Below are 10,851 nucleotides of genomic sequence, written 5' to 3' on the forward strand. Positions count from 1 at the left end.
TCTTAATTAAGATATGCTTTAAGTGTGAATAAATGTACCATGTTGATCATTTCAGGCTTCCAAGATGGCGCTGGAACAAGTATCAACCTCAGATATGCATATGCTATCACCCTCATGGCAGAAGAAAACTAAAGAGCCTCTTGATCAAAGTGAAAAGAGAACATTCAACATTCAAAATACAAAGATAATGGCATCCAGTCCCATCACTTCGTAGCAAATAAATGGGGAAACAATGTAAACAGACTATTTTGTTGGGCTCCAAACTCATTGCAGATGGTGACTGCAGCCATAAAATTAAGACACTTGTTCCTTGGAAGGAAGAAAAGCAATGAAAAACCTAGACAGCATATTAAAAAGCAGACATTACTTTACCAACAAAGGTCCATGTAGTCAAAGCTATGGTTTTTCCAGTAGTTATGTACAGATGTGAGCTGGACCATAAAGAAAGCTGAGCACCGAAGAGTTGATGCTTTTCAACTGTGGTGTTGGAGAAGACCCTTGAGAGTACCTTGGATAGCAAGCTCAAACCAGTCAATCCTAAAGGAAATCAATCCTGAATATTCATCAGGACTGATGCTGAAGCTCCAATACTGGCCACCCGATGTTGACTCACTGGAAAAGACCCTGATGCTGAGAAAGATCGAGGACAGGAGGGAGTGAGAGGATATGGTTGGATGGAAGGCATCTCGACCTAACGGACGTTTCAGCAAGGTTCAGGAGATGGCGAAGGACAGGGACCGCATCCTGCAGTCCATGCGGCCGCAGAGCCAGACACAACTGAGCTACTGAACAAGACTGCGCTAGTGGTAAAGAACTTGCCAGCCAATGCAGGACGCGGTTAAGAGACAGTGAGTTCTATCTTTGGGTCGGGAAGCACTAGAGGGCATGGCACTCCAGTACACTTGCCTGGAAAATCCGTAAAGACAGAGGCACCTGTGGCAAGCTACATAGGGTCCATAGGGTCGCAAAAAGTCAGACAAGGCTGAAGCCACTAGCATGAATACACATCATGTCAAAGACATTGTAAAGAACAAACCCCACTCATTTTTCACATTATCTATATGGTGAAATTTTAACTTTTGAACACAAAATGTTATTTTAAGAAAAAAAAAGTTTCTCTTGTTTTAATGTGGCTTCCTGAAGTTTTGAATACACATGTGGCTCTTGTTAGATGTATACTGGACAGCGAGCTCTTACTAATTCTGCCCAACTCCTGAATGCATTTGGTGACAGGCTCACAGTACTGGGTTTAAAAAGAATGACATCTTATAGGCACGTACTGCTGGCATGCCCCTGATATGCCATCCAAATTTGATTCTTAGTGAGCTGCAGGGCTCTAATTACCTGCTTCTTTATGAGTACTTACAGAATCAACTGTTAACTGCTATCATATTTTTATGGTATGAAACGTGTATCCTATCAAGCTAAAAATAGAAAGGCACCACTCATTCAAGGGTTAATTTAGATCCCAGAAGAGGCAGCTTTACCATCTGGACCCCAAACCAGAGTCAATCATCCAGGGCCAGACACACTTTCCTCTGGTGAGCCACAAGGGTGATGGTGAAAGTTACGCCAAGTTAAAACTTTCTTGTACTTCAAGGAAACAGCATTCACCAATTAACACAAAGGCTGTGTACTCCCGGAGACACTCTTGCTACTCTGCTGTACAAAGTTCAAAATGACTTAAGGAAGCACCAGAGTCCTCTAAGGCATTTTATTTGTACATATTACATCCCTAGAAAAAGAATCCAAGGATTTTCCCTCCTGTATGTTTTCGTCTTGCTTCTTCATGGTCCATGATGCCAGCTGAGGTTGTCAGTACAATGAAACTATGGAAAGTTAAAAAAAAAAAGTTGGTAAGTTTTCCCTATGAACTGTTTAACATCGAGCTACTTCTGGTACAGAAAAATTCCAGCATTCATCAGTGTTTACCATGCGGTTCCACACATAATGCAGCCTCCACAGGCTGGCAGTGCATAGGCATGACTCCTAGAACCAGAGACTCCAGCTACACACACGCAGTCCTGGTCTCAGCTAACATGAGGCAGTGCTACCTAAAAACAAAAACTGCAACTCCTCTAACTTCAGAATGTCACTTTCTGCTCTCAAGCAGACATGCAGTTTAAAGCATTAAAGCACTGATATAACTTGACGGAATTGTTTCTGCCACTTACTGTGTGTATGATCACAGGCAAACTATTGTACAGTTACCTGGACAATGGGCATCCCACCTGGCCTATCTCATGGGTTACTATGGGGGTCAAGGTAAGACACAGAAAGTGTATCAACTGGGAGGCATTAAAATTAGCATCCTAATTACAATCACAAAGGATTTGCCCTGAACACTATACCTGTTATACAGCAACCATGAAGTGGGAGTAAAGTCAACATCACCAAACGTGACTGGGTGTTTAAGCTCTTAACCACAAACAGACCAAATGCTTGGTGTGTCAGATCAGGTTTTAAACTGCTTTACCAGAAGCAAATCAGTTGATAATATAACTTACAATAAGAGAACTACCATCTTTAAGAAATCAAGGCCATGAATTGCCCAAAGCCTCACAGCTTTAAAGTAGAAAATCCAGAATTTGAACTCAGTCTCGTACCCACAGATTAAGATTTTCAAACTGAGTTTGCCCAGAGGGTAATGGTTCAGAAGTCATTCTGGCCACAGGAGGGTATTCACAGAGAACATGTATGAACTATCTGCACTGAGCCAAAAGAGCAGACATTAAAGGGAACACAATTCTCTCTCTCAGCCAGCTTCAGCTCTCACACACCTCTCAGAAACTAAAACCTAACACATGAGGTGTGGCAACATAGGAGCTAACCCATGAGTCAAGCTGGTTGGGAATGGAGACTATTACTACTATTGACATAAAAAATAAACAAAAAGCTCATCAAACTGCATCACAGGCATCCACAGCATCAACTTTTAAATGAAGAAAATCAACTTACCCAAACTGACGGGATGGGAGCAGGTTATTCTGCCATTTTTCTAGATCTTTGAGTTGCACATCAAATCTGGGGCTGATCACTCCACACTGTAAAAAGTAACAGAAAACGGTGTTCACACTTCACTAATAACAAAACAGTAACACTAAAAAGCATTTATAACTGAGCATAGAAACCAACCAACTCAACATTAAATGGGTAACTATTCTGTACAGTATTCTATGTAAGTTCAATTTGAAAAACAGCATGCTCACTCACTTCAGTCGTATTCCACTCTTTGTGACCCTAATAGACCATATTCTCCAGGCAAGAATACTGAAGTGGGTTGTCGTGCCCTCCTCCAGGGGATCTTCCCCACCCAGGGATTGAACGTGCATCTTTCTCTTACCTCTCCTGCATTGGCAGGCAGGTTCTTTACCAATAGTGTAGCCTGGGAAGACTCCGAAATGCTTAACAGTAAACTGAGACTACAGTAATGCTTAACAGTAAAATGAAACTACAAGATTAGGACTTGGTGAAGTCTCTGGAGCAGTTACACTTCCCATTTCCCTAGGCAGATCGAAACTGGAAACGGACCCATCAGGTCCAAGTGCCCCCTGGCAGGAAGCCCACTCAAATTCTTTTGATCACATCATCCTGGGAGCTACCTGTCACTTGACTATCAAGGGGAATCCCGCACTGGATAGAAGCAACACAGGGATAGGAGAACCGAAAAGCCACGCAAGCTACAGTGAGAGACAAAGCTTTCTGAGGCCTCTATGCTGCCACATCCAAGCTTTATGTATTCCAGTAGCAAAAACTCCCTTCCATTCAGCTAGTGTAATTCCATCATATCTGCTCTCAAACCACATCTAAGATATGATTAAGGCAAGAATTTTCTTAATCTAGTCTTTAAACACTACCTTATTTCCCAGCCCCATTACATTTACACAATAAGGTATATCCATCTCTTGCATGAAGGAAACTGAGGCAAGAATGTCTTACAAAGGAAGAAAACGAAAATTAAGAGGAAACCAAAAAATAATTCAGGCATTTGGCAAGGCCTGGATTTCAACTATCTATTAGCCAGGATTTCCCAAATGACTTAGTGTAGCACAGAGTAACGATGCCACAAGTTGAGTTCCACTTGGTAAATACTCTGTTCAAACTTATTTCTCAAGCTATTATGTACAGTTCATGAGAAATCTGGTACTTCGCAAACTGTCTTTTTTTTTTTTTTTTAATATCAACCCAATCTTCTGCGGGACAGCTTTAAAATGTGCTATAAGCTATACACCAGAATTAGTCTTCCACTGTCCTTGAGCAGGACTCAGATATATCTTAGTTTCCTAATTCTTAAAAATAGGAAAATAAACACACCCTCTTCTACTTCAACACACTGTGAGAATCAGAGTGAGAAAAGTGAATTAAAATCCTTCCTTGGGATTGGAATCGAATGGTTACAATAAAATAAAAGACAGACCCAAAATTTCCTTCAAAAACTCTTCAAAGGCTTCATATCCAGTAATTTTCATCTGACATTAAGTATTTATCCACACAAGAAGCAAATTCACTATGTAAGAAAGCAACTTTGTAAAATAGAAAACTGTTGGACTAGGGAATGACCTTATTAATCAATCTGGCCCCTGCCACTAACCACTTTCTTGGCCCATTTGCCCTAGTGTTGGATTACAGGAACCTGGCTGCAATGTAGGAGACCCAGGCTGGATCCCTGGGTTGGGAAGATACCCTGGAGAATCCCATTGACAGAGGAGCCTGGCGGGCTGTCATCTATGGGGCTGCAAAGAGTTGGAGACGACTGAGCAACTAACACTTTGGATTATAGGATCTCAGATCCCTTGCAAACCTGAAAGCTACAAATCTGAACACAGAAAGCAAAGAAGCAGCCCTGAGACCCCCAATTGGCTTACAGAATAATACCTAGCCCCCAAATTCATGCAATCCACAAAGTCAAAAAAATCAAACAGATTCAGTAGATTATGCCTACAGGTCAAACTGACAGGAAAAACAGACCCCACAAGTTATTTACACTAACAGGACTACTGGCCTTGAGCCATCCAGGATTCAAAACCAGTACCACCAGTCTCAAGCCTCCACATCTCCCTTAAGATACCTTATACTCCAAACACTAGGTCAATTGACAATTCTACCTGGAAGTTACATAAAATTTAATGACTTTAATCAATTCTCATTCTTCTTAACCTAACTAGGTAAAGCAAACACGACACTATCTGATTTTACAAAGGCAATCATGCCACCTTAGACCATTCTGAAGATTCGAAAATGTGGAAGATAGTCAATTCTTACCTTATTTAGCCTGCCTGTGAGGTTCACAACAATTTTCCCAGCCCTGTGATCATCAATGATTTCAAATTCGCCAATGTAACCTGTAGAACACAACTGACTGTATTAAAAAATAACTTTAAAATTAAGACAGCAATACTCAAAACAAACCACCCTGCAATTTTAAAAGAGGGATAATTTCCTCCTTGCCTCTTCATACCTTCCCACTCCCAAAGGCTACCTAGTGTCCAGGACGTTCAACAATCCTTTACATCCCATGAAGCTCTGAGAAGAGCTCAGGGTCCTTTCAGTGACATATTTTGGGGGTGATGTTATTGTCAAGAAAGGCCATTTTAGCTGCCAAACACCTAGCAGAGCAACAGTCACAAACCTCCTTCTTTCAACAGTCCTCCTCCTCAGCATTTCTTAAACAGCATCACTTCTCCAGGACTACCCTGTCCACAGCCCAAGTCAACTGCATTAGTTACCACATCTGACTGCCACCTTGCTCCCCATTTTCCCTCTCCAGGCCTCTCTCCTCAGTTAATTTCTCCAAGACCCATTCCACAGCATGTTTATCTCAAAATATAAAACAGCAACTTACCATGCTTCATCATCACTGTTAGAAACCTGACGATGACCTTGGAGCACGGCCGAATAAGCACCTGGCGTTTGCCTCTCTTTTCGGCATTGTTGATACTCTTGAGAGCATCAGCCAGGACATTCATGCGCACCATTCTGGCTGTTCTCGGAAGACAAAACAGGCGTTTTACCGGCACCGCTTTACCATTAACAGGCACCCTATCATTTCCCTGCGAAGACATCCTTTCCTTTCTGCCTCAATCATGTGGAAGCTTCCCCATTTCTCAGCAGGCTGCTTCCCCAGTAACCCCAGGATGTCAACTACTAAAATAAAAACACCAGTCGTGGTAGGTTATTCAAAATGAGAGTTAATAATCAAACTTGCGGCATTCAGCAGCATCTCTACTATTAACACGGTCCCTTAAACCTACTCAGAGTCAGCCTTTTCCCAATAATCGAAAGATACTACTCAACTTTCACCTAACACCCAACTACTAACACCTAACTACTGTATTAACATAAAATGTCCGGCCCTGTGCCATCTAAAGCTATGCCCAACAGTAAGGGTACCAAAGTAATAAACTGAAACATTTCACATGCACTAGACTGGCCTTTTACCTCCATGGGCACAAACTTCATCTAATAAAGTTTTGAAAGTTAGGAACAGAGGCATGTCTCAAACCACAACAGTAGGACTCCAACCTACTTCCTCCAGCTCCACAGTGTCTTCTGAGGAAACCAGATTCGTTCCCAGCAAACCGCCACCACAGGCAGGATGCAGTTTCCCCTCCTGAGGGTCCTCATCTCCCAAGCTCCCGGTGCAACCAAAGTAATGGGAAGCTGCACGGCCCACCAACTCCGTGGCCCTCCAGTGCTTCTCGGAGCCAACAAGCTGCCTCAACCACTAACGGGAGGTATTGGCGCCGCCGAAAGATTCGGAGCTGCCACCCCTCCGGAACGGCCCAAAGCTCCCTGTTCCCAAGGGCTGCGGCCTGCGCCCCAGAGGCCGGGCTCTCCCGGAGGCAAAGCATGGGATAGCCGGGCATGACTCTCCCCTATGCCTGCCCAGACCCAAGCAAGGCTAGCATCTCCGGCCCAGGAGGCCTCCGACATCCTCGCAGGACACGGAGCGCGACTCCCACACCACAGGATGGCACCGATAACCGAGGGATGATGTTGGGTAACTCAGAGAGAGATACTCACCGGCACGGAAAGATGGCGGAAAGAGGACGGGAGGGGCGAGCGCACGGAATTATGGGTTACGGGTCGGGCTATCGCGAGACTTTTAAAGCCCCGCCAAAAACAAATAAAAAAGGATTGCCTACTGGAAGGAGGCGGGTGAAGGGGCGGAGCCTCCTCCTGGGTAGGTAGTAGAGAATCGATGGAATCGAACATGCCCGGCGCGGCATGGGGGCAGTCACCTGCAAGAGGTGCGGCGTTTGCGTAGTTTTCAACTCCTTTCTAGCAGCTAATTGGTAAAAACGAAAAACTGACGAGAGCCTAGATTTACTAATTTTTATTGCAGTAACTGTTGACTATTTAGAATGAATTTTGACACGTGCGTATTTACACCATCTCTGCAAGGGATAATCGGCGGCAATTGCCTTTGGGAAGGGCGTTAGAAACTGGGATGGGAGTCATGCTTTTCTCCCCATTTTTGTTGTTTAGTCGCTAAGTCGTATCCGACTGTTTGTGACCCTATGGACTGTAGCCGGTAAGGCTCCTGTGTTCAAGGGATTTCCCAGGCAAAGATGGGTAAGTTGCCATTTCCTTCTCCAGGGGATCGTCCCCATCCAGGAATCGAACACGGGTTTCCTGCGTTGGCGAATTCTTTTACCACTGAGCGACCAGGGTAGAGCTTTCTCCTTATACAATTTCTTTTTGTCTTTTGAAATTTGTTTATACTTTTTCAAAAGAGTAAAAAATATCTTTCTTAATCGATGCTTCCTTTTTGACGCTCCCTAAATATTAGAAATTATTTACTGGAGTTCCAGACTTTTCTTTCAAGTTTTGAAAGACATAGTTGCAAAGAAAGCCACAAATGTTTCGAAATAAAAGCTCGGCCTCTTAAAGGTTGTTGCAAGGGTCAGATGAGATAATGGTGACAAAGGGCTCGCAAAATGCCTGGCACGCATTAAATAAATGCTCAGTAGTTACTGCTTCGGGCTCGAGGTCCGGCTGCCTGGGAGTCAGTGAATTCTGGCGCCGCCCTCTCTGGAGCTGAGTGACCTCAGGCTAAGCTTCTGCTCAGACTTAAGCTTCCTCACTGCTTTCACCCTTACCCTCCCTTCTTCAGTCAGTCAGTTCAGTCGCTCAGTCGTGTCCGACTCTTTGCGACCCCAGGAATCGCAGCACGCCAGGCCTCCCTATCCATCACAAACTCCAGGAGTTTACTCAAACTCGTGCCCATCGAGTCTGTGATGCCATCCAGCCATCTCATCCCCAATCCCTCCCAGCATCAGGGTCTTTTCCAATGAGTAAGCTCTTCGCATGAGGTGGCCAAAGTATTAGAGTTTCAGCTTCAGCATCAGTCCTTCCAATGAACACCCAGAATTTATCTCCTTCAGGAGGGACTGGTTGGATCTCCTGGCAGTCCAAGGGACCCTCCCTTCTTACCCTTCCCTTATTTTCCACCGCCTTCCCTGTTTCCCACGTGGCTGCCAGAATGATCATTTTAAAACTTGTCCGACCTTGGACTCTCCAAGGATTTCTGTCAGCCTCAGTAAAATCCAGATTCCTTACAAAAACTTACAAGGTCCTCCTTGTAACATCTGCCTCCTTGCAAAGGAACACCATCCTCCAGCGTTCTCCCTGGCTGGCTTTTCTTCACATATTCCAAGCACACTCTGCCTCAGGGCCTTTGCATTTGCTTTTCCCTTTAAATTGACTTTTCCTCCCCCAGTTTGTCAGGTCTCTGTTCAGTCACACATCCTCCTCCTCATCCTCCCTGCCCCCCAATCTCATTGCCCTGTTTAACTTTTCTCCATATGTTTTACTGCCTGAGATATTGGAAGTGTCTGTCTCCGTTAAGCAAGCAGGGATATGGTTGGCTTTGTTCACCACTGTACCCACAGCTTTTAGGTAAGTTAACTCCACATAGTAGGTCCCTGATTCATATGTGATGAATAAATTAATGGGCAAATCAGTTTCCCCGTATGTAAAAGGGAATGATATACTAATTACTCGAAGTTGCTGTGAAGATAAATGAAATAATCCAGATAAAAGACCAGCATTTGTTATTAGCATCACAGCCCACCTCACCCATCGTCACCACTTCTCAAATCCTAAGTGAACCTTGAGTGCCAAGCTCCCAACATAGGCATTGGCTTTTCTAAGAAACATTTCCTGTAAGAACTGGTTGCCTGAATGCAACATGTTGACTAAAACCGGTACTTAACTTGAGGGACTTAGCAACACTGGGGAGTTAATAAACCCACTTTCCTTCAAGAGCCTCCATTAATAGAAAACTAGTGCCACTCACCCTCTTTTTGTACACTTCATTCTTTCCTCCCTTCATTCAGCAAACACCTTATGAGCGCCTATCATGTGCTAGTTGTAGCAGGTGACAGGACAGACATCAGTTCCGGGCCTTAAGAGGTGCAGATCCTAGCAGAGAGAAATCTCTAAATAACAATACCGGGCAGTGTGCTGTTTCCATGCCAATATGAATGTGGGAATGGAGAGGTGGCCTGGAAAGTTGCTAAAGCTTTGCCAGGAGGAAGTGCCATTTGATCTGTCTGAAGGTCTCTAACAGCTACTGATTCCTAACTGCCACTAAGCACTTCCTGTAGATTAACTCTGAATCCTCAAAACACAAGGAGTTAACATAATGCCCCTTTGAGATCTGTATTATCTCCACCTCACAAATGAGGAAGCAAACTAAATTCAGTCTTAAATTAACTCAGTGTTAAAATTTTGCTGTTGGTTAAAAAGTCAAAGAAAGTGGTCATGTATAAATTACTTGTGGGGTCTCATTTCCCAAACTGTGTGGCCTATGGATTTTTGAATGGCTGTTAAGAGCTAGGGGCTTCCCTCAGCTCAGTTGGTAAAGAATCCGCCTGTGATGCAGGAGACCCCGGTTCAATTCCTGGGCCGGGAAGATCCCCTGGAGAAGGGAACGGCTACCCACTCCAGTATTCTGGAGAATTCCATGGACTACAGTCCATGGGATCACAAAGAGTTGGACACAACTGAGCGACTTTCACTTTGAAGAGCTAGGAGGGCATATAAGGCATATAAACAGAAATCTTGGAATGGTTGGGACTGGGGGAAGGGAGAGGAGTGGAATGGAGCAGAAGACTGTATAAATCCCCTCTTGACGTCCTGTGAATTCTGGAATAACTCTGCTAGAGGTGGTGCAAAGAAACTTGAAAGGGGACTTGTGCTGTGGCCAGAACTGGCGTAGTATCCAAGCTGGCCTGCAGTCATCACAGCTGCACGTGGCTGCATTCCAGAGCACTGGGTGACCAAGAGGCCTATGGTGACAGGGTAGAAACTTCCCTTTTCTAGACATCAAGCCTCCAGGAGGCTTCAAGGAAGGATCCACACATTTGGTAGGTAGGGAAAGCAAGAGGTTTGACATTGAATCTGTTCCCAGGACCCACAAAGAATAGATAGTGAGACCCAATGATAAAATACCCAATTTGGCCTTTATTTTAAAAAAATTCTAAGTGCAAACAAAAGTCACCCACTGATTACTGAGCACATCAGGTACCAAATTCTGAGCTAGGTCCTAGGGTAGATGTGCGTGGGAGGCCCTCTCTGCTGCATCCTTCTGCTGCCTGACCTCCTAGCCACACCCTCACATACCACCTTTGGCCATCACTTACTCATTTTATCTCCTTTTCCATCTAGGGTGGTGCCTGGATGTTTACTGAATGAACGTAAACCTTTTAGTTCATTCTGTTCTTAAAGAGCACCTTGTGCCATATGCTTAGTTGCTAAATCATCTCCAACTCTTTGGGACCCCATGGACTGTAGCCCACCAGGCTCCTCTGTCCATGGGGCTTCCCAGGCAAGAATGGGTCACCA

The 10,851-nt window shown here is 44.3% G+C and overlaps 1 protein-coding gene across 1 annotated transcript; it reads right to left on the reverse strand.

Annotated features, from left to right (window-relative positions):
* Positions 1-1,683: 1,683 nt before the first annotated feature.
* RPS15A (ribosomal protein S15a) lies at positions 1,684-7,135 on the reverse strand. Its single transcript, XM_061152918.1, has 5 exons — positions 7,024-7,135; positions 5,843-5,980; positions 5,263-5,342; positions 2,959-3,044; positions 1,684-1,829 (listed from the first exon to the last, which is right to left on the reverse strand). The coding sequence occupies exons 2-5, from the start codon at positions 5,973-5,975 to the stop codon at positions 1,736-1,738; spliced, it is 393 nt and encodes a 130-aa protein (XP_061008901.1). The 5' UTR covers positions 5,976-5,980; positions 7,024-7,135; the 3' UTR covers positions 1,684-1,735.
* Between the last annotated feature and the right edge of the window lie 3,716 nt (positions 7,136-10,851).

This window comes from Dama dama, chromosome 10, assembly GCF_033118175.1.
Source record: "Dama dama isolate Ldn47 chromosome 10, ASM3311817v1, whole genome shotgun sequence".
NCBI classification, from domain to species: domain Eukaryota; kingdom Metazoa; phylum Chordata; class Mammalia; order Artiodactyla; family Cervidae; genus Dama; species Dama dama.

Bases quoted from the DNA above. Each gene is read 5' to 3' on its own strand.
- RPS15A (XM_061152918.1), bottom strand. From the start codon at position 5,975: ATGGTGCGCATGAATGTCCTGGCTGATGCTCTCAAGAGTATCAACAAT. The intron at 5,343-5,842 runs GTAAGTTGCTGT...TGTGTTCTACAG, and splicing joins AACAGTGATGATGAAGCATG to GTTACATTGGCGAATTTGAA. The intron at 1,830-2,958 runs GTAAGTTGATTT...AACTTTCCATAG, and splicing joins CTCCCATCCCGTCAGTTTGG to TTTCATTGTACTGACAACCT.